At 37.9% G+C, this 24,989-nt stretch overlaps 2 protein-coding genes across 2 annotated transcripts; one reads left to right on the plus strand and one right to left on the minus strand.

Moving 5' to 3' along the window:
* Positions 1 to 363: 363 nt before the first annotated feature.
* LOC130988987 (heat shock factor protein HSF24) lies at positions 364 to 4,068 on the plus strand. The gene is made up of 2 exons (XM_057912977.1): positions 364 to 1,032; positions 3,231 to 4,068. The coding sequence occupies exons 1-2, from the start codon at positions 829 to 831 to the stop codon at positions 3,834 to 3,836; spliced, it is 810 nt and encodes a 269-aa protein (XP_057768960.1). The 5' UTR covers positions 364 to 828; the 3' UTR covers positions 3,837 to 4,068.
* Positions 4,069 to 4,952: 884 nt separating this feature from the next.
* Positions 4,953 to 14,172, minus strand: LOC130988978 (uncharacterized). The gene is made up of 12 exons (XM_057912967.1): positions 13,627 to 14,172; positions 13,440 to 13,541; positions 13,219 to 13,299; positions 11,334 to 11,443; positions 11,035 to 11,170; positions 10,800 to 10,898; positions 7,925 to 8,027; positions 7,420 to 7,826; positions 7,169 to 7,345; positions 6,889 to 7,086; positions 5,625 to 5,951; positions 4,953 to 5,378 (listed from the first exon to the last, which is right to left on the minus strand). The coding sequence occupies exons 1-12, from the start codon at positions 13,885 to 13,887 to the stop codon at positions 5,286 to 5,288; spliced, it is 2,094 nt and encodes a 697-aa protein (XP_057768950.1). The 5' UTR covers positions 13,888 to 14,172; the 3' UTR covers positions 4,953 to 5,285.
* Between the last annotated feature and the right edge of the window lie 10,817 nt (positions 14,173 to 24,989).

Genomic DNA, 24,989 nt, shown 5'->3' on the forward strand with positions numbered 1-24,989 from the left:
ATCATTGGGGATTTGACATTTGAAATTTGTGCATTTTTTTACCATTTTTAATAGGTAATTTCGAAAAAAAGCAAAAAAATAAAACTGCACATTTCGGTTCGGTGCACTGAACCAAAACCGACGATTTTACCGGTTCGGTTTCGGTTCGGTTCCGAGCCCCCTATTGGTGCGGTTCGATTTCAATTTTCACCGTCGGTTCGGTTTTCGATTTTGAGTTTTTGATTCGGTTTTGCACCGAACCGAACCGATGCTCACCCCTACCGAGAATCCTATTTGAATTTTCCCCTCTAGTACAGCGGCCGTTTCTTGCGTTCCAAAAGTTTGAAAGGGAAATACTAAAGCGGGCCCCATGTTTCTCAAAGTTTCTAGAACTCTTCCTCACTTTCTTTATACCGCCCCACTTATGTGTGTATATATATATATCATATTTTCTTTGCCTCCCACTATTCATTTAAATTCCCCACAATAACACGCCTCTGGATTAAAAATCCCCCAAAAATTCAGAATTTCGAAAGAATAATTTACTGAGTTTCTTCAAAGAAGGTATGATCGATCTCGGGATTGAAGAATATGAGAAGGCAAATGGAAGTTGCTGAGTTCGCAAAGTACGACGTCGTCCACTCTCGCGTTTTCCTGTTCGGTTTTTACTGCTGGGGCTGGGAATTCCTCACCGCTTTGTTGCTCTTTAGTTGCTGATCTCTTGTTTTTGATTTTGATTTTGGATCTTTTTTCTCGAATTAATATACAATTACTCGACGAGACTTAGTTTTTCTTTTTTAATTTAATAATATTGGGGGAAGAGTATTGGATTGGGGATTGGTGAGGAAAATGGCGCAGCGGTCAGTTCCGGCGCCGTTTCTGACGAAGACATATAATTTGGTGGACGATCCGGCCAGCGACGACGTCATCTCGTGGAACGAGGCTGGCACGGCGTTCGTGGTTTGGAAAACCGCGGAATTCGCCAAGGATTTATTACCGAATTATTTCAAGCACAACAATTTCTCCAGCTTCGTTCGTCAGCTTAATACCTATGTAAGTTTTTTTTTTTTTTCTTTTTTCTACATTTTGTTTTTCTCGCTGGTTTCAGTTTTTACTTGTTTTTCTGTTTCTCAACCGCTTAATACTATGATTTATGTTACACACCCATACAAGTAGAGAGATGATTGGGTTAAGGCTACTGCGAATAAGATCATAACTATAAAGATGCTCTGCATTTCTTTTTGCACCAATGAACACTTTTGTGGAACAAAAAAAATTACTATGTGATAATCTTTTATCTTACTACCAAAAAATGACTTCAGTATTTGGGGGCCACACAATTGGAATTTAGTTAGTTTAATTGAAAATCATGTACTTATTTTCTTATTCTTAGATAAACTGCAGAGCACCCCTCAGAAAATGTAGTAAATGCTAGAGAATTGAATTTTAGTTAACGAGAAAAAATTGGAAAGGGAGATGAAATTTGAAAAGTATATTTTAGAGAAATGAAATAAATGCTAAATGCTAGAAAATTTCAGTTAGGATGGAATGTTGCTCATAAGATTAAATAAGTTAGGTATGAGGATTTTATTTTCACAATTCAGAAGTTGTTATAAGTTAATTTTGTAAAATATTTTTCAAGAGCGTATAAATTTTTTAACAATTTGTAAATCATTGTAAAAAGCTTATAAGTTAAGCCATACATCCTCTAATCCGATTAGACAAAACGTCCATAACCGGAATAAGAGGGAGAGGTTTTCAAATGGGGGCCATTGCATTTCTAGATTTGGACTTTAGGTTCAAAAAACAAGGGAGAAAATGGAGATGGATGTGAGAGTTAAACGTTTTAGGTGGGGAAGTAGGCAGGATATCAATCTCCAACCTGTTTCAACATGTTACGTTACCCAATTTCCCAGAAGTTATTCAAAATAACTTCTTGCTATAAACTTGCAATAGTATTAATAAGAATATATATTTGAATATAACAATCTTTTGGCATTAGAAGAGATCAATTTGTTTGGTGGGTTGTTCAACAATTTCTTCCCCTGAATCTATCTTATTTTTCTCATAAGGCTGCTGCAGAAAGTAAAAAAGCGCTATTTTTTAGGATCTAAAAAGTCGGCTTTACGCTGTGAAGTCGGGTCCATTTATTTAGTGGTTGTCAATTTAATCTTGATGTGCCTCTACCATAATTTATAGTCGTCAAAAGAGGTGGTTAATATTGCAACAGTCTTCTATTTGGCGCTCGGACTAGAATAATCCTTTTTTCTTTTGAATTGAATTGGTGACTAGAATAAGAGTTAATATTATCAAAATAGTTGTTTTCATATTATAAAGATAAAAATAGGTAGTACAAAACAAAATAAAAAAGTTTTTTTGTTTTGCTGTTTCGCCTTTAATGCACGGCAAAGAGGATTCATGTTGTGAATTGTAGTAAAAATATGGTCAAATCACAATTAAGAAGCTTTGTAGCTGTGAATTGTTAGCAAAATAAAGTCGATTTGTGAATTGTAAGCAAAATAAGATCAATTTTCGACTAGACATGGTAATAGTATATTCTAAATCCATTAATAAAAGCACATGCGTACTTGTTGTGATGAAGTAGATGCTGGTTTCTAGAATTTGCATTTATTCCTTGGGAAAGTGTTGCACCTAACGTAGACCTGTTTATGAGGTTGTTTGACCTAGTCACACAGTAGAATAAACTTTTAGATATTGACAATATCGGTTTTCTTAACCAAGTTGGTCAGATTTTAATTAATAGATAATGTGCCAAGTAGCATAACCTCAGCAGTCATTTAATTACATTTAGCATTTATTATCATTTCTGATAAACAGACAGCCATAATCGAAGGCTACTAAGCATTATTTTATGTACATAAATATATCTATTTTGATTATTTTGATAAAAATATATTCTAGAATCTACCACCTTTTGTTGACCGTAATTATTGACGGTAAGAAAATTTTCCGAATTATCTGTTGATAATTGCATCATCCTGTCGATGGAATAATGTCGGATTGGATTATTCCGTTATCGGACATAGGCGGCAGGATAATTCGGATAATTTAATTATCCCATCAAACAATTCAACTTTTTGACACTCAACAATTGTGGCGACAAAAATGGGTAAATTCCACATGTTTTTATCAAAGTAGGTATTTTTAACATATAGCTCATCAAAATTGGTTGGAAAAATTCTCCACCCTTATTTTATTATACCTAGTATTCTGAGTAGATGTGTGCTCAGGGTTTCCGAAAAACCGTTCCAGACAAATGGGAATTTGCTAACGAAAACTTCAAGCGAGGGCAGAAAGAGCTCCTCGTTCAAATTCGCCGTCGGAAAACTGCAACAACTACGCAGAATCCGGCCAACGGGAGAGCCGGGGCTGGGGCCGGTGACAATCTAGCTTCGCCGGCAACCTCCGGCGAAGACTTGGGCTCAAGCTCGACCTCATCTCCGGACTCCAAGAACCCCAGCTCGCTGGAGACTCAGGCGACCGCCCAGCTTGCGGACTTATCCGGCGAGAACGAGAAGCTGCGTAAAGACAATCAAATGCTCAGCTATGAACTAGCGCAGACCAAGAAACAGTGCGATGAGCTGATTGCTTTCCTGACGCAGTGCGTGAAGGTGGCACCCGATGAGATCAGCCACATTATGAACCTCGGGGCCGGCTACGGGAATGCTGACTGTGGCGATGACGAAGATAATGACGAAAATGATAAGTGCATGAAACTGTTTGGAGTTGTGGTGAAGAAGAAGCGGGGATGCTGCAGCGGGGGCGGTGCTGATTTGTGTGGGCCGCATAAGAAACAGATGAAACCATGGATGGAGAGCAATAAGGTTTGTAACTAATCGTTTCATTAGGTAGTGCAGAGATGGATTATTGTTGTTTAGGCTTGTAAACTGGATCAAAGAGAATTCCAGAGCCACTCTTTTTTCTTTCTTTGTTATCCAAAGTGGTGGAAGATCAAAAGCAAATGGGTTTTCCTTCGCTGATGTATATTTCCGTCAAGACATGAACAATATCACGTATTCTTTCTGCTTGGTTTACATACGATATGGTAATAATATATCTTTATGGATATACTGGTTTGCTCTGATTTCGTCATTTCAAAAGGCGATGCGTGACGTGTCACGTGACGTTTCGGTTAAGTTGCAATTCTATTACTCCCTCCGTCCCAATAAAAGTGGCCACTTTTTTTTGGGCACGGAGATTAAGAAGGGGATTGTTATGTTTTAATTGAGTATGACCCACCAAAATTAGTGAGTAATTTTTAGAAAGTAGCCAACAATTGTTGACCAAATTAGTGAGTAATTTTGGCATTTTTAGAAAGTGACCTACAATTGTTGACCAAATTAGTGAGTAATTGTTGACTTAATTAAAGTAAACTTTTGCCATTTTTAGAAAGTAGCCACTTTTAATGGGACACTCAAAAAGGAAATGTGGCCACTTTTATTGGGACGGAGGGAGTACTACTTTCAAATCTTTGTTAAATATTCTCTCCGTCCCAGCTTTTTGTATCCACTTTTAGTTGTACAACTAAAATTGGATACAAAAAGCAACTAAAAGTGGATACAAAAAGCTGGGACGGAGAGAATATTTAACAAAGATTTGAAAGTAGTACTCCCTCCGTCCCAATAAAAGTAGTACTAATATTACCACATTTTTAATTTTCAAAATTTAGAGATGGTAATACTCCCTCCGTCCTTATAAAATGTATCAACTTTTAAATGACCCGGATTTTAATAAAGTGATTAAATGTGTTGCAAGTAGAGTAAGAGTCCGACTTTATTATAAGTAGAAAACTTACTAAAAATGACAAATTTGATACATTTTTTGAGGACGGACAAAAATGACAAATTAAATACGTTTTATGAGAACGAAGGGAGTTTGAATTATTAACTAATAAAAGTGAAATTAAATAATAAAAAATAATTATATATCAAACTGAATGAAATAAACCATAGTTAATTGCTAAAGGCGTATCAAAACATTTATAAATCGTCATTTTTGTAGCGTACAAATACATTGGTCTCTCGTACTCTCACTATGGTAGAACTTCACCATATCTGTAGCCAAATCCAACTGAGCCAGGGTGACGCCTATACAACGAATAAAGAATACCCCATTATTCCTATAAATAAATAAATCAAACCAACATACATCTATTTACAATATCAAACCAAGAGTCCTTTCCCTAATATCTGCGTAGAGGAATAATTACACAATCGCAACAGATGTGTAAATAGTCCAATTAAATAACAATGGACTATTTTTGGGTGTAAACGTACAACTTTCAGCTATGCAAATATTTGCTGGATCACTGTTTCTGCATTTCCATTATACTGGGCAAGTAGATGAATCGCATCTCCTCTGGGCAGAGCAAGAAATTCCTGAAACAATAACACACGTAAATAACTGTTTGGATTCCACATAGTGCAACACAAGATCGTCTGTTGAGTCCATTTGTCTACTTGTGGGTGAGGATACTTTTTCTTCTCAATGAAGAATGCAGCAGGTAAGGGAACGACTAACAAGAAATTAGACGATTAATAGAACATATATATAGTGTATAACAAGTAATATACAAGTCTCTTGTGTTAAAAGAGACTTTCAAACATAGGTAGGCGAGAACTCACCATCACTTTCAGTATTGCATTTTCATCACATCCGATATCACTGGATGACATCTGGTTAGAACTACTACCATCTTCCTGCATCCTCATGTTGCTGGAGGATATTGTAACAGGAGAGGAACCTTGAGTGCACGTATCAATAGTCGACTTAGAAGTAGCATCTCCTAACAAACGACCACCATGTTCTTTTAGAGAATTGATCCACAAGAGGCCCTCAAATTGGTCTTTACACATTTGAAGCTTGAACCATTCACTGTGAGTGTGGAGGGTGGCCCTTATGATCTTCATAAGCTGGGGTTCTTCGATACCAAACCTCCTACCAATTGCAACCTTTACACAAGGTGATGAAGCGTAAGTTTAACCAATAAGAATAGGCAATGTAAGCCAAGAGCTTCAGATATTTTCATACCAAAACTAACACAGCCAGTCCAGCCCAATATTTGTAAGCAATCTAGGTATAGTTTAAGTATAATAAAGAAGAACGACAAGGAAAAACTATTATCTTGGTGCTTTTCCTTTCTAATAAACCTCACTCCAAGGGACAAACAGCTTAGATCAGTCCAAAGCATATGCAAGTAATAATATATATACATACACACACTATGTGTATTAAATAGATAGAATTTTTGGACTATATAATTAGCATGTGCAAGGGTAATTGCAAGGAATCTGTCATTGTAAAATGTACAGCATAGTGATGGAAAAGTCAAACCCAAAAACTGTCAAAACTGTTGGTAGAACATTTCTTTTTCTTGGTCTAGGGTTCTTTTTCCAAGGTAGGGGAATGCTCAACCAAGAAACCAATCCAAATAGGTCTCAGAACCCTGATCCCAACACCTATTAGCATCATACAATACAAATCTAACTAATACTCCCTCCGTCCCACCTTTTAGTATCTATTTGAGGATTGCACGGGTTTCAATAAAGTGGCTTGAGTGTATTGTGAGTGGAATAAGAGTCTCACCTTTATGAGAGTGTTAAAGTGGAGTAAGAGTCCCACCTACTTTTACTAAAAATAGAAATGAATACCAAAATGTGGGACGGACTAAAATGAAAATATGAATACTTAAAGCTGGGATGGAGGGAGTATTACACTGCTTCCAGATCGTGATTGAATACAAAGGCACAAACAGTATACTAATTGCCTATAAAAAAGGCATGAAAAGATATAACCACGAGCTGTACAGATAATGGATGTAAACAAACAAGCAAAAGAGGAGGGCATCACATATTAGAAGAAAATAATTAATTATAAAGCACAATATACCTGAAGGGAAGTTGCAAGAGCATCTAAGGGCATATGTTTGCCACTAGCTTCTTCACTTGACCGGAGCAAAGCAAACAAAGTTTCTTTCAAGGGCTTAAGCAAGGCTGAATACTTAGCAGCCAAAGGACCCAAATGAGAAGAGGCAACCTTCAATGCAGCAGAATGATCACCCAGTCGGACAAGCTTAAGAAATTCAATCTGCAACCAAGCAGAGTCACGTAAACACCTCCTTGTATAGCTGATAGATAACAGTATCAAAAAACTGCACAAAGACACAAACCTGCTTCAGTTGGAAAAGCAGTGTTGGGTTCTGAGCAAAAAAATCTGGATCTAGAGCACTTATTTCTTCAACAACCTCTGCAGCCATTCCCTCACTAGCTAATTCCTTCATACCCAAAATGATCTCATACTTGTCAGCCCTACTGCTTACATTTTTTATAATGGACTTTTCGAGAACCTGCACGACAACAGCAGTGATGAGAGGTTCCAATATAAAGTTTTGGAAGCAGAAACCTAATCATGAGATCTTACCATGTTTGTACAACCAAGTAAGGCAGTAGCACCAAGCCCATCTTTGCAGCAGCTTCCAGCGAAAACTTCAGAAGAAACTTCAAAATTTTCATCTCTCCCCCTCCATCTTTTACGTTTGCCCCTATCCACAGTTCCGATGCTTCTGTTTCTTTGAAAAGCTCTGTTATCTTCAGGCTGGCACACTCTACTGGTACTACAATCTTCACTGAGGCTGTTTGCCTCACAGGGATACCGTACATCCATATCAGAATTTTGTGTGCTAACTGGATCAATTTTAGTCTGAGAACCTTCCATCTGAGCACTGCTCACTGACATATCACTGTCAGTAACAATGGAACAATTTTCAGATAAACTGCTGCCAGCTTCCCATTTATCAGCAGTTTCCATTTCAGATGCAACATGCAATCCTGTTGTTTATCAGTAGTAATAAATGGAATTATTAATACAGTTGCAAACAGAAATATTAAATCCAACTTTGAAGCAACTTAAAAGAGACGAATTTCACCTGAATTTGTTGGATCAGGGTCCACGATACCCCTATAAATGCAATACTCGTGAACAAGTTCATCAATCACTGAGATATCTACTTTCATCCGGCATAATTCATTCTGTGATAACCAACAAAATGTAAGATTCATAAGTCTCCAATACAATATTACAATAACAAATATGATATAACTCAAAGCAAGAAGAATACTTCCTCAGTTTACAATGAGCAATTTAAACTGGAACAATGTAAGATATCTTGGTAAACCCTCTGGGAGAGATATCACATGCTCACTTACTAGGAAGTGGAAGGATTTAGAAAAATAATTTGACATGCAAAATTTCCCTTCACACCTGGTTAATAAGACTTTCATCAAAAACTACAGTGTTCAGGAAATCAGGATAAAAGGGTTGCACATAAAAATGGAGAAACATTCATTTACTTAGTAGATTTGCAATCATGAACTTCTAAATTATATTTGACCCCAATGAACTTCAGAAATTTTCCAATTCATAAGATATCTGGCCCTTGTTGCAGATGTGGAGGCCTGAGCGTTTTCTTGACATGTAATATTTGACGAAGATAAATAAAACCAAAATTCATTTTCCTAAAGAATAAAATCAAAATGTTTTCAAAAGGATGCAAATGGCAGATCGAGTAATGAGAGACACAGAGACTTCTATCTGTGGTGGAGATTGAAAAGCCTAACAGACCTGTGGTGATGGATTAAGATCAAGAAACTTATATGTCTAATGGTGGTCAATGATAGAGAAGGCGATTTATTGATGGAAAACTTAATAATAATGAACTGAACAGGAATCCTCAAAGAGGCCCTATGGAATTAACCGTCTCCCAATAATTCCAAAAATCCTAGACATCTAACTTGTACTGCCTCAACTTCTTTAAATAAGAAAAGAGATATGAAACCCTAATGACTAAAGCCCAACGGGCTTGACTCAAACAAAACCTAATTGAACTAATAGCTAATTCCAATTAATAATAAATGAAGTGGCCGGTGCTATCAATTGCCGCACCGGTCGAAACACCCTTGCCCTCAAGGCTGGGAATAGTCCTGTGCGGCCTGATAACGTTGTTGGCGTCGAACGGGTCGTCCTCAGTGTCTCCGACTAGAACATTCAAAGTTGATGGGGAACAACGATGAGACGGGCTAAATTTTAAACCACATTTAAAACATGTACCCGCTTTCAAATGACGTCGATGTTCCTCATCACTCATGGAGCGGAATGGACGAGAGCCCCGCGTAGGACTAGGGGACAAAGGACTCTAAACAGGGGACTGCTGCAGTTGCGAAGAGGAGCTGCGCACCCCAACAGGAAGCGCGACTGGCTGAGTGTATGACGGTCGAGAAGGTGAACGGGGGCGAGCTACCTGGTCAAGTTTCCGCGCTATGTGTATGGCGGTAGAGTAGTCCTGGACAGTGGAGTCGTGAATCTGCGGGCGAATATGGCTCTGCAATCCTCCAAGAAAAAAACCAGGGTATTGTGCGGTAACTAGGAAATCAAACTTTCGAAAGCCAAAATATAGTCCTCAAGGGAGCCGGTTTGCTTAGAAGTCATCAAGGCCTCATAGCAGTTGATGGCCGAGCTATCGCCGAAACGATTCAGCAACTCCCGTGAAAAGCCAGACCAGTCAAGGGTAGGGCAACGACGCAGCAGCAACTGCATCCAAGCCAACGCTGGTCCGCTCAAGGCTATCAGGGCAAGCTTCAGATATTGATCCTTGGGTGTCTCATGGGCCCGGAAATATTGGTCAGCACGCACAATACCTTGGTTTTTTTCTTGGAGGATTGCAGAGCCATATTCGCCCGCAGATTCACGACTCCACTGTCCAAGACTACTGTACCGCCATACACAGCGCGGAAACTTTACTAGGCACCTCGCCCCCGTTCACCTTCTCGACCGTCATACACTCAGCCAGTCGCGCTTCCTGCTGGGGTGCACAGCTCTTCGCAACTGCAACAGTCCCCTAGTCCTACCCGGGGCCCTCGTCCATTCCGCTCCATGAGTGATGAAGAACATCGACATCATTTGAAGGAGAGTACATGTTTTAGATGTGGTCTAAAATTTAGCCCGTCTTATCGTTGTTCCCCATCAACTTTGAATGTTCTAGTCGGAGACACTGAGGACGACCGGTTCGACGCCAACAACATTATCAGCCGCAGCCTGCTGTGGAGGATTATTCCCAACCTTGAGAACAAGGCTGTTTCGACCGGTACGGCAATTGATAGCACCAGCCACTTCATTTATTATTAATTGGAATTAGCTATTAGTTCAATTAGGTTTTGTTTGAGTCAAGCCCGTTAGGTTTTAGTCATTAGGATTTCATATCTCTTTTCTTATTTAAAGAAGTTCAGACAATACAAGTTAGATGTCTAGGATTTTTGGAATTGTTGGGACGATTAATTCCGGAGGGCCTCTTTGAGGATTCCTGTTCAGTTCATTATTATTAAGTCTTCCAGCAATAAATCGCCGTTACTGTATCATCTCCCGTATGGACAACCTCTTAAACGGACAATGCAGGAATGCTACAAAGAATTCAAGCCAATAGGGGCCTTGCAATTAATTCCCTTACTACATCATTAACAATGACCCACACAAAAAGTTAAGCTCAAATTTACTGGTAAATCACATGGCTAAAAATCTTGGTAAAAAGTCGTTGATAGCATTTTATTACAGTCACCACCATCAGTTTCAAGTTTTTTTTAACAAAAACATTAATGTGAATAAAATGGACATATATCATAGTATTTTATATGCACTACAGCGAGTTGCCCACAAGGAATGGAGTTTTTCATTCAACTAAAGAAGTACTTTATAATAAATAATCCAGTAAACAATTTGTAGCTTAAATAATTAAGTCAAATGACATTGACCTGAAATGCCTTGTGCAGATCACCCTTGGCAAACCTCAAGCTATCAATGGCGCCCTGTCTAGTAAGCTCCACTGCATGAGCAAGGGCTTGAATGTCCACCTGGTGGGGAAACCAAACATCAGTAAAACTAAAAGATAAATTCTTAAAGCAAGCAATGAGTTTCTGTAAAGCAGGCTGCCTGAAGAGGCCAAGGTGGCACTCTGATTTGGATAAACCAACTATCTAAGTGTCACACCTCATCAAATGGAGGTGCCTCAAACAAACTTTCTTGTGGTGTAGCTGGGGGGTCACGCTCCTCAAGGAGCAGCCTCTCTGTAAGATTGGCTAAGGGTGATGAAACTCCTTGGTGAAGGCAAAATCCTTTGTGTATACTGCGTGTCACCAAAAGTTCAACATAGTTACATTAAATCTCAAACTACGATAGGCTTGCACAACTTTGTGCACCTACACAAAACTGTGCACTGTATTTTGAATCCCATTACAACACATATAATTAAGTTAACCTCCCTACATTATTATAAAAAGAAGACATACCTTATCAAATATCTCAATGTCATTGTAAATATAGGATCGTATGCTTGTAAATGGGCCCGTAAAATAGAAGATAGAAGCCCTGCAATCTCAAACCTTCTTCTCTCAGACCACTGAAACAATTACAATTAACAAGCACATTAGCATTTATACAAAACAAATAAATGCCATTTATTTGCTCAATAAGTCATACAGATAACTCTCAGATGTTGGAATCTACTTAGGTTTGCACTCATGATCCAAACATCATTTTCTTTTAGGCTTTTCCAAACAGCATCATCAAATGCTTGTGATAGATTTCTTTGTCAGGAAGAAAATGTCATCAACAAGGATGTACTTATTTATCTCCCATGAAATACAAACCCTCTTCTGCATCATATGACCTACACATGCTAACTAAGCATGATATGACCTGACCTACAGATTACAACTTATTATCATCCAATTTCAATATGGAAGCAATACATAGTACTCCCTCTGTCCCGTTACAAATGTCCCATTACTTTTGGGCACGGAAATTAAGAAATGTGTAAAAAGTAGATAAAGTGGGTTGGTGGAAATTATTTAAATATTAAGAATAGAGAGAGAATATATTGCCAAAACAGGAATGGGACATTTGCAATGGGCTATCCCATTATGGAAAGTGGGACATTTGTAATGGGACGGAGGGAGTACTATTCAGGTGATTTTCCAGATATCATGTATTCATGCATCCAATTTGTAAAACATGTTGGAACTTTGAACATATACCAGATAATTGAGTCAAAGACGTGATGAGGAACTTCATTATCAAAATTATACAGATTAAGAATTAAGACACAAGGTTTAAGGCTCCTAACATATAACGGATTATTCAAATTAGCATTTATTTTGAACTTAAAACCACATGTGGAAGTATATCAATAGAAAAGGCAAGGTCAGGCAGATGTCATATCAAACGAGATCAAATAAAGATCAGTAGATCAAATAAAGATTAGTTCTCCAAACACTAAGTAGACAGAAACTACTTTTTAACTTATCTAAGTGCTGCTTAGGCAATGTAATACTAATCAGAAAGTGAACTTTAAAATATTGATTTTTTCTCAAGGGACTTGTTTATTAATTTTCTTCTGAATTCCCTGAATATAAGAACTTTCATCAGCTACTTGTCTTTAGCTATAAGATCATCAAAAAAAGAAATAAAAAATGCAGCCAAAAAACAATATAAATATTCGCTTTATACAACAAATTTGCCGAACTTGGGACCAATTATAACAGGGTTCAGCTACATGGTGCCCTAGGCCAGCTGAGCAGTGCACCGAAATGCTTGCCTCTATTTTCTTTTTTCAGGTTTCTTAGAAACCTAAAACAATAATCATACATCTAAATAATTTAGTATTCAATTCATGTAATCTATTTTTTCACATTTTAAAGTGATTCTCTTAACTGGATATGCAAATCAATGGGAAAGACACGCAACAAGTTAATAATATCATATACAATTGGGCATATTTTAATTAAAAATCAAAGCATTATCCCAAAATAACATGTATTTGGCTTCAACCAATTAAAAAAGCAAGTTTTAGACCAAAATAATGTAGTCTTGGTCATTAAATTTGAAATAAAAAAAAATTAATGGGAGCCTGCCCCACCTTGCCCGCCTAGGCAGCTTGCCACATTTTAAGGCCAACTTGGCATATTCGCCGAGGCTGGGGCTGCCTGGCCGCATTCTGCGACACTGATTAAGCAGATTACTTGAAGATTTATTCTTAAAAATTCTTTAAATCAATCTGTCCTCCAACAAAACATCAACTAAAGTAATAGGATGGTCTGTCACATAAGAGGATGCAGTATTATCATAACGAAAATATATTTCACCTCAAAAAAAAAAAAATGTATTTTAGCGTACCTCATTAGCCACAGGAGACATCTGATCATCTTTGTCATAAATGAAGGCAAGAAGAGCATGCTTAAATTCCTCGTATGCTTCCTTCAATTAGAAACAAAATTGAATTAGCAACTGACTAACTCCTCAAGTATGGGAGCATGAAACTTGGTTGCATCAGCATAAACGAGGAGTTCATATTTATTCACTAAACACGGACAAAAAGAGGAAATAATCAAAGGTACCGGGTAGGCATCCAATGCACATGGCGCAAGAGATTTTCGCGCACACTCGATCGCAGAATCACGATCACCGGCAGTTCCTTTCCTTAACAGCTCAATGAATTTCTAATTCCAAAAATTGAAAAATGAATTACGGAACGTAAGAGCAACCAAATATCATATCACAGCTGAGAGAAGCTGAGGCGCGTGCCTGTTTCTGCAGACGGAAGAGGAGGCGGTGATCATCGAGCACGGCGGGGGCGTATCCTCGGAGGAGGTCAATAGCGGAGTCGATGTCGCCGGACTCAATGGAGCGCCTGATCTGGCAAATCAGGAGGCGCCACCGGTAAGAGGAGGAGGACAGAGAAGTCGGCGACGGCGATGGCGGCGAGTCACCGATCAATCGCTCCGACTTGGCGAAGTCGATCACGAGAGCATCCAGCGCCTCCCAATTTACTGGCGTCGAATCCATTGCATCTAGAAGAATCTTTCTTCCTATTATTCGCTGCGCTTCGTCTGAATTGAGTGTGTGTACTGTAACATTTCTCTAGTATATATATAGATATCTGTGTGTGCGCGCGCGCGTGACGATTGACAAAGGCGTGATCTTTATGTTAAATTTAGATGGATAGAATTGAAATGTATAGTTAGGGTTTTTGGATTTTGATTTTTGGGAAGGATTGGATTTGGATTTGGGGGGTGAAAATTGGCAGAGTAAGGCGGCGCTCACCCATGGTTGAATTTGCCAGCCATGGATGTGGTGCCACGTCGGCATTTAACTCCTTGGATTTCTGCACAGCTAGTGTGTAATTCCACGAAAAATTATTTTAAATTATTATTTAAATTATATGATATTATTTTTGTATAAATAATTATTTATATATAAATTATTTATAAATTTATTTAATTTGAGGTAATATAGTTGAAATTATATTAATTTGAACCATATTCCTCAATTAAATGTTAATTTTCTATTAGAATAATAAATATTTTTTTATATAAATTTTTATTTAATAATATTTTGAAAAATGTCGATATAAGATTGAAGATTTTCTTTCATCTGAGCATCATCTGGTCTGAACCTTGTAGGATCATTTCATCATCTAAAGCCCGAAAGACGACGTCTAACGTTTGAACACCAGACTTTTGAGCATCATCTCGTCTAGATCATAAAATATAAAAAAAATAAACTTTTATGCAACAATTTTTTTAACATCATTTGAACTTTGAATGACCATAACTAAGTTAAGAGAATTATCTCGTGTGCAGCTTTAAATACCATTATCAATATCATCTTAAGTTTGTAAGATCATAACTAACTTCTAAACATCATCTTGTATGCAACTTGAAAAATCTTGACAAATTTTTGTGCAATATTTCATGTGGAGCTTGAAATATCATAATTGAGTTTCGAGCATCTCGTTTGAAATTTGAAAGAAGAAAATTGACTCATGAACATTATCTCGTTTAAAGTTTAAAAGACCATTACTAAATTTTGAAAATCATCTCGTATGAAGCTTAAGAAAGTTGATGCGAGATTCAAATTGTATTAATTTATTTAGTAATTTAATTGAAAAATTTTCATAAAAAATCAATGTTGAATCCAAATTTTATTTTTAAAAATATAAACAAAATATATTATTTTCTAACCAAATTTATTTGAAGAAATAAGAGTGGATTTTTAAAATGGCCACTTTCATATTGTAAAAATAAAAAATGTCCACTAAAATAAAAAACTTAAAAAATATCCACTGTTACCAAAATGCCCTTCACATTAAAAATTAAAAAAATGTCCACTTTACATCACCCCTTTAAAAAATCCCGCAATTCACAACCAATCGAATTCACAACCAGAATTTTTTGTTTGTGAATTCACAACCAGTCGAATTCACAATCAAAATTTAATTCACAACTAGATTTTTTTGGTTGTGAATTTACAACCTAAATTTAATTCACAATAAGAATTTTCTAGTTGTGAATTCAAAACCAGTCGAATTCACAACGAAAATTTAATTCACAACCGTAAACCCTAAATCATATCTAAACCCTAAACCCTAGTTGTGAATTATTACAATTGTGAATTCACAACTGAACTGAAACAGTAAATTCACAACTGAACTGAACTGAAACCCTAAACCTAAACCCTAGTTGTGAATTATTACGATTGTGAATTCACAACTGAACTGAAACAGTAAATTAACAAATGAACTTAATCAGTAAATTCACAATTGAACTGAACTGAAACCCTAAACCCTAAACTCTAAATCCTAAACCTAAATCCTAGTTGTGAATTATTATGATTGTGAATTCACAACTGAACTTAACTGAAACCGTAAACCCTAGTTGTGAATTATTACGATTGTGAATTCACAACTGAACTGAACTAAAACCGTAAACCTTAGTTGTGAACCCTAAACCCTAAACCCTAAAATTTAATTCACAATCAGAATTTTTTGGTTGTGAATTCAATTAGTTGTGAATCTGAGTTTATAAAGTTTGAATTCACAATTAAAATTAGAATTTATTTTGGTTGTGAATTCGAGTTTTAGTTGTGAATTCAAGAATATTAAGTTGTAAATTCATCGAGCTTGTTGTGAATTCAAGAACATTAAATTATAAATTTATAGATTTGGTTGTGAATTTGAGAATATTATATAAGTTGTGAATTCATAGATGTGGTCGTGAATTCAAGAAAATTAAGTTGTGAATTCACAGATCTAATCGTGAATTCAAGAATATTAAGTTGTGAATTCATAAATCAAGTTGTGAATTTAAGAACATTAAGTTGTGAATTCATAAATCTGATTGTAAATTCAAGAATAAGAAACCTCAAAAACTCATCTCCATAAATTGATCACGTAACCTCATATATTTAGTTAAACTCACATCAATTTATCCTTTATTAATATTTTTTCTACTAAAATCAAACATAGTTTAATTTTTTCACAGATTTTAAAAATAAGGAACAGCCAAAGCCGACCCCATAACTAAATTCTCAATCCACTGCAATCTGCAATTTTGATTAATTAGAGAGGACAAAATATAATTTATTATCCAATTTATAAAGAACAATCAAAATTGTCTTGATTTCTCAAATGACTTGTATTCCCCACATTTTCATCATATTCATATCCACTACATTATGGTCCACTGCTCCTCAATCCTCAGCCCTTCAATTTCCGATCAACGTCTGGCCGAAGCCGACCTCCATCAAGCATAATCTTTAAGCATCTAAGATAAAGAACAAACTGAAAGATAATAAACAACAGCAAAACATAGTCAATCAGAATTCAGAGCCCATGTGACAACAAGCCATTTTTCAACACAGTCCAAGAAATTTGCAGTTTCTAACACATCTAATCCAAAACAAAAGAGGTGAAATTTTCTTACCATGAAGCAGCCAAAACAAGTCTCCATTAGGCATGAATTCATGAACCAACAATTTCTCATCCCTAGCGAAATAGTAAGCCTTCAATCCGATCAAATTAGGGTGGCGGAGGCGGCCCAACCCACAAGCAATCCGCCTCTCCCCCATATTCACCATCTCCAGCCCCCGCCACCGTTACCTCATCCGCGCTGTCCGTCGCTACCGCCGCCTCGTCCTCTCCGAGCACCACCACCCCCTCGTCCCGCCACTCCTCAACCTCACGTCTTCTCCGCCGCTTCAAACCCTCGCAATCACCGTCTCCGACGTCGCCGCCCCTCTCCCACGGCATCGACGTCTGAATTGTCTTTCATGCTCAACCTCTGAATTGTGCAATTCCCCCATTCGAATTTGATTTCAGAGAGAGCAAGGCTTCGCCAGCAATTCCTCACCTCTGAATTGTGCCACCGCCGTGCTTCCACTTCAAGCTCAACCCTAGATCTGCGTAGAAGATGACCGGAAAATTGAAAATCGGCAACAAGGACGTCGAATCGCTGGCGGCGAAGGGGGAAAACCCCGCGGAACTCGAAGCGCCACCGCACTCATCCTCCTCTACTTCGAAGGAATTGGTGGCGGGCGGAGGCTAAAGTCGCGGCGGGGGGTGAAGCAGGAGATGGCGGAGGCGACGAGGCCGGGGCAGCGGCGCTTCGCCGGCGATCTGAGCTCGAAGGAAGAGAGAGGGGGGGGGGGAGGGTGAGCGAAACCGTGAAAGAGGGAGATGAGATGAAATGGCCTATTTTAGGCTGAGGGGCATTTCCGTCCTTTCAACCATAAAGTGGACAGTTTTTATTATTTTTATCTTAGTGGACATTTTTTCATTTACAATATGAAAGTGGACAATTTTATATATTTACTCAAGAAATAATTTACTTAATCACACCAAATTATTTTTCAAAATTAAATTAATTAAATTATGTATTTAATTAAATAAATTTGGTCAAATTGAATTGACAAAGCAATTTAAATTGTAATCCTTCCGTCAATTAAATGTAGATTTTTAATTTGGAAAGCAAGAGCATCTTCTTGTATAGGTTTTATTTTGGTGAAATCTTATAAAAAAAAATCAATATATAATGAGGTGATCTATATGAATTCTTCACTCGATTGAGATTATTATAAATTTGATACAAGATTAAAGTTCAAATATATTTTAACATCATATTCTCTATTGTTCTTTATTTAAATTCTTCATTTATGCATTACTAATTTCATAATTTATTATTATTATTACTAGTATGTCTCCCGTGCGATGCACGAGAAATATTATATGTATTACAAATTTAATACTCCCTCCGTCCACGAATGAACTTCCTATCTTTCCTTTTTGGGACGTCCACAAAAGAACTTCCTATCTATTTTTGGACTATACCCCACCACTTATAATCCTCTTACTTTTCACTTTTCACTTTTCACAACTCTCAATATTAATTATAACACCTTTTCACCACTCCCAATACACTCAACTACCTTTTATCCACTCTCAATACACTCAACAATATTTTTTCTTAAAACCCGTGTCACTCCCTCCTAGGAAGTTCTTTCATGGACGGAGGGAGTATTTTATTAATAGATACAAATATTTTTAAATTTATTACTTTTATTCATTAATAATGAACTGTAAAATTTTAATAAGTGTTAATATATATTAGTAGCCTAAAATATAAAAACATTTTTAAAAAAAGCCACAACTATAAAACTATAGTAAAAGTAGCCATTTTGTAGTGAAAAGACAAGTATATCCTTAGTGGAGCCCACAAATCCCTCTCTCTCTCCTCTCCTCTCCTCTCTCTCTCCTCTCCTCTCCTCTCCTCTCTCTCAAGATTTTTTCTTGCTTTCAAATTTATTTTGTTCCTCAGCTGCCGCTGACACCACAATTAATATGTAACTTATTTTGCAGAAAATAAGAAAATAGAAGACAACTCTTCTCTCTCCGCTCCTCTCTCTCTCTGCGGCGCGACTCCGACGCTTCTCTCTCCGCGGCCAGGACCCTTCTCTCGCTCATGGGGTTGGGAGACGACGACCGCCTGAAGCCCCGCAGACAGTCTGCATGAATCGGTGGAGACCCTCGGCTTACCCACTCCATCACGCACTCACCCCATGCAGCACACTCCCCTCTCTCACGGCTCCATCCCCCTCAAGTTTCACTCCCACACGCCTCATACACACACACACACACACACACACACATATATATATATAGGTATATAAGCTCTCTCTCTCTCTCATCTACTCTATCTCTCACTCTCGCTCAGCTCTCTCTCGCTCAAACTCTCTCCATCGCCAAGCTCCAGCCGCCGCCGCCAACTTCCACCGCTGCTGTCGAACTCGCCGATCACCATCAGCCGCCTCTTGCCGGCACAACAGCAGCTCCTTCAAGATAGCAGCAGCCGAGCAGCAGCAGGAGCTGGGAGTCGTAGCAGCTGCTGTCAGCAGAACACGAGACAAGTAGCCGCGCGCAGTTTGGCCGCGCCGCCCCCGTCGTGCCGCCGCCTCGCCTATTCGCGCCATCACCGTGGAACACCACCACCCCTCCCTCCTTTTCCAGCTCCAAGCTCCCTCTCCGATCATATCTTAACAGCAACCGTTAAAGCAGGATAGCAGCTGTTCTGCTTAATCACGTCGCCACTCCAAACTCGCCAATAGAGCTCCGCCGGCCACCGTCGTCGCCGTCATCCTCGCACAATCAGCCGAGAAATCCATGGAACAGAAAGGGAAACGCTGAGAAAAGCCCTCTGTTCTCTCGCTGAAATTAGAACAGAAGCACGAGTGGGCCCTCTTTGCCGGTTTATTTCGTCGCCGACCGGCCACGAGGCTGCAAACCGAGAACGCGTAGCCCTTCACCTATCTACAGGCTACCACCACCAACAATCGAAATGCTCAAACACTCTCTACATCTCCCAAACCAATAGCCGCAATATCCTCCGGCGAAACGACGTTAGTGAACGATCTCAAGAACGTTTCATCTCGTTCTTGCTCTCTCTCACGATCGCCTCGTCTCCTGCGACGGCTAGAGAGCAGGCCTTTTGAATGTAGTGTTTGCAAGAGCGAAAAGCATACAAAAAATTTATGTCCTAAGCAGGTTGGTGAATCTTAAGTGTCATTTTTAATTTAAATGTGACTATATAGCTTGAACCGTATTGTTATTATGGATGGATGTTATCGTTTTGGACTATGTTGTTATTGTGGATGGATGAATTGTTGGAGCTTTTGTTGGTTGTAGGATGAAATTGTGCTTAAATTATGTTATCGTGTACTATTTGTGTACTGAAGAACCAGGTTTTGTGTACAATTTCGTGCACTTGATAACTATGGATGATGTCAAGTTTTGTGTACGTCTTTGTGTTCTAATTTATAGATTTCGTGTACTATTCGTGTACTGAAGAAATAGGTTTTGTGTATGACTTCGTGTACTTGATATTAATAAATAATAATAGCTTTCGTGTACTGTTTCGTGTTTATGTTTATAGGTTTCGTGTATCTGTTTACAGGTATTGTGTACTATTTTGTGCACTTGGTATAACCAGGTTTCGTGTACTATGTCGTGTATTGAAGAACATGTTCAAGTGTGCACGAGATATTGCACACGACTATGATCTTTTGAACACGGCACTAGACACGAAATCAAATAACATACTTTTAAATGATTTGACATCGATATGGATGTTAACATTTTCATTTTCATTGAGAATTATGCTTCAAATCTCAAAATAAATTTACTTAACACGATTTTATTGAATTATCTATTAAATTAGTAAAACTTAAAACTTACAACTTTGTAAGAGAATGTACATAAATATTAATGAAGTAACTTAAGATTTATACGAATAATAAGTTATATTGTTGTTTTAAAGGCATTCTTAGTAAAGATTATGAAAACTACTCAATTGGCTCATTGCACCAATTTATAATGATCGATCAATTCAAAAATCAATCTAAAATCAAGCATCTTATACGGTGCACGAGATTAGGGTACACGAATCATTCGTGCAGTGCAGTGGTTCGTGTACCCTAAGGATTCGTGTACCCTAATCTCGTGCACCGTATAGGATGAGTGATTTTAGATCGATTTTTGAATTGATCGATCATTATAAATTGATGCATTGAGCCAATTGAGTAGTTTTCATAATCTTTACTAAGAATGTATTTAAAGCAACAATATGACTTATTATTAGTATAAATCTTAAGTTACTTCATTAATAGTTACGTACATTCTCTTACAAAGTTGTAAGTTTTAAGTTTCACTAAATTAATAGAGAATTCAATAAAATCGTGTTAAGTAAGTTTATTTTGAGATTTGAAGCATAATTCTCAATGAAAATGAAAATGTTAACATCCATATCGATGCCAAATCATTTAAAAGTATGTTATTTGATTTCGTGTCTAGTGCTGTGTTCAAAAGATTATAGTCGTGTACAATATCTCGTGCACACTTGAACATGTTCTTCAATACACGACATAGTACACGAAACCTGGTTATCCCAAGTGCACAAAATAGTACACAATACCTGTAAATAGATACACGAAACAGTACACGAAACCTATAAACATAAACACGAAACAATACACGAAAGCTGTTATTATTTATTAATATCAAGTACACGAAGTCATACACAAAACCTATTTCTTCAGTCTACGAATAGTACACGAAATCTATAAATCAGATTTAGTAATTGTTCAAAAGGACCAACTAAAAACTTGTCTAAAACCTCTGCCCCAAATGAGTACAAGTACGTTGCCACCTCTTCCAAGACTTCATGACGGACGTAAAGATTAATCCGTCCTTGATAGGTTTGCATGCACGGTCGCATCCATTCATAACGAGGCTGCAAATATAAAACATGAAGCTATTTAATTCAGATAAAAACATTAACATTACACTTTATAGATTATAAATCAATTTTGTTGAAAACAATCTTCATAGAAAAATTGTAAAACCAACAATTAGAAAAACAACTTGGAAAAAGATTCATCAATTAAAAACAAACTTAAACGATTTGAATTGCTAATGAAGTTTCTGTTCAAAAAAAATAGATTAATAATATATTTTTCTCATTTAATTTATCCAACTAGATAATCCCTTTTCACCATTTCCACTACAACAAAACAGATGAAGCACAATTGGAATAGCCTAATTTAAAATATAAATTGAGTTAATTAAATTCTTGATGATAAAGTAATAGTGCATGTTCCAAGAATTTCCCTTTAAGTAGAAATTAAGAATTAAATTGAACCGCTAATTAGATTAGATTGTACAGTGTATCTAAATAAAAAAAATTAGATTGTACAGATATGATTAATCTTGTAAAGAATCAAAATAATTTGCAGTACCTAATATTTGCATTAGATACCCATTTACATGCATAAATTAAATCATCATTAATTTTCCTAAGGTTTGGTGAAGTATTGAATGAGATGTATTCAATGAATACGTGAGAGGATGGTGAGAGTATAGGAGAGAAAGAAGATTTTGTGGGAAGAGAGAGATGGAAGAGAGAGGAGAGAATAAATCGAGAGAGGGAGAGAGGAGAGAGAGGGAATAGAGAGGATAATAAAATTGTCCTTTTCTTGCAATTATCAATTATGTTTTTTATTTTATTTTTAATATATTATTGTTATATTGTTTGTGGGCCCTACTGAGGATATACTTGTCTTTTCACTACAAAATGGCTACTTTTGCTATAGTTTTATAGTTGTGGCTTTTTTGAAAATTATTTTTATATTTTAGGCTACTAATACTTTTCCCCCTTTTAATAATATACATGCATTTCATTCATATATACTTTTTTGGATAATTGTTCTCATATTAATTAAACTGCGATTTTATTAGAAAAAGAAAAGAAAAAAAACCTAAGAAAACCCTTGAAAGCACAAGAAAAGCAGACTAAGGACCGAGCCTCATTAAAACCTTTTTACGGAAAATTCAGTGGGAAAAACCGTAAAAAAGGAAAAAAAGTACCCGTCTAGAAGACGAAAACAAAAGAGGGGAAAAGCGGAAGAGAAAGTTTCCGGAACTCCGGCCTAACCATCGTCCCCAAACAATCTCGGCTCTAACCCCACGAAAAACAACAACATGGAGGCAAAAGGCCGATGAGACACCGTCGCCAAAATGCCAACCAAAAAACAAGCCCAAATCAAAGAAAAGTAAGCTACACGGCCGGTTATACGCCGTCGCCGTGAGCACGAATAAAAGGCCCAAACAAATGAAGGAAAGCTACACAGCCGGTTATACGTCGTCGCCGTGAGCACTCCACAACCCCCAACCAACCAATCGCACAAAAAGGTATCTACCCGGCCGGTTATACGCCGTCGCCGGAAGCACCCCACGATCAAGAACACCCCAAAGGTCAGCGCGACCAAAAGCAAGACCAAAAGCAAGACTGCGCAGAAAGCTCTGACAAGCAAAGCATCGACCAACCTCAAAGTTCGATGCGAACCGTGCTATGAGTCGCCATATCCAAAATGACAGCCGACTTAATCTCCTCAAGAGCAAAAGGCCACCATCCCTCATCTCGATCCATATTTGCCATAATGTCAGCCGCTCTATTACCTTCACGAAAAATGTGCGACACCTGCAAGTGAAAGTCCGACAACTTCTCAACCGTTTGTTTCCAGAGAGCAACAAACCTCTAAGGGATGTCCACACTTCTAGAATGAAGAAGCCTGACCACATACTCCGAATCAGCTTCCACCCAAAGATAAAACCAACCTCGATTATGAGCAATCGAGATTGCATTAATAATAGCCAAAAGCTCAGCTTCAAAGGCAAACCCACGACCGCCCTTAAAGTGAAAACAACCTCGCACCCATCCCCAGATGTCTCTGAAAACCCCACCAGCCGCAATGCTACCTGTCGCCCCATGAGCCGACCCATCCGTATTCACCTTCATCCAACTAATAGCCGGAGGCCACCAATGAACCTCAATCATTGTCGGCGGAGGCCTAACTCTAGTGGCAACCCCAATACTACGAAGAATAAGATAATCCGACCAAAAATTATTGGAATGACCCAACTTTTTGAAGTGCAGATCCAACTCCCTAAAAATCACTTTGAGAAAGCTCTTAATCATCATTGCATGAAATTCCAACTCATCAAAGATAACACGATTCCGACAATCCCAGATTTTCCACAGTAAATTAATGGTACCCGCCTTCCAAAAAGCATTGATTAAAGAACTGAACTCCGAAGACCAAGCCGTAACAAGCAAGCTATGAATATCCACGCATTGCATTAACTCCCCTTTTTGAAACCAATCTAAGAACTCACCCCATATTGGCTTAATCACATCGCAGTCCCAAAACAAATGAGAGATAGATTCTTCAGCATGTCCACAAAGCACACAACGATTGGGACCCTGTAAACCCCGACGGATAAGACCATCAACAGTCGGCAAACGCTGATGAATAATACGCCAACACACAAGCGAACGCCGTTCTGGTATAAAGCGTTCCCAAATCCACTTTCCCCACGAAACTTTAGGAAAATCCTGGCTTGTATGCGTATACGCCGTGGCAGACGTCACCTCACCACTAACCGAATGTTTCCAGTAACGCGTATCCTCATCACCATCCACAGGAAGTAATAAAATATCAATAACAACATCAGGATAAGTGATAATAAAATCTTCAGTGAAGTGCCAGATACCATCAAAAAAATACTCATCCACGGCCTGTGTCAAAAAATCAAACATGAAGTGAGGAACTTGCAGCTTGTCAGTCAATCTATACCCAAGCCAATCATCACACCAGAACATCGTGCCAGCTCCCGAACCAATATACGAATAGGAATCATCAACCAACTGATTAGGAGAAGACCCGATATTATACTTAGCATAACCAAAAGAATTGAGATACCTCGTGCTTAAAATGGCAGCCATAAAATCTTTCCCTTTCACCAGACGCCAAGCTAATTTCATCAAAAAACTTTTATTCATGGCGGAGAAAGAACGCACCCCTAAACCTCCCTCCACACGGGAGCTGCAAATTCTCGACCAACTGACCGTACAAGAAGGTTTAATGTCAATGCTTTCGGACCATATAAAATTACGACAGCAGCGATCCAGACTATAGATCGAAGATTTTGGCCATCGGTAAATCATCATAGAGTGAGTGACAGAACTCTGAATAACAGAGCGAACCAAGCAAATGCGACC

Source organism: Salvia miltiorrhiza, chromosome 6 (genome assembly GCF_028751815.1).
Source record: "Salvia miltiorrhiza cultivar Shanhuang (shh) chromosome 6, IMPLAD_Smil_shh, whole genome shotgun sequence".
Lineage (NCBI taxonomy): Eukaryota > Viridiplantae > Streptophyta > Magnoliopsida > Lamiales > Lamiaceae > Salvia > Salvia miltiorrhiza.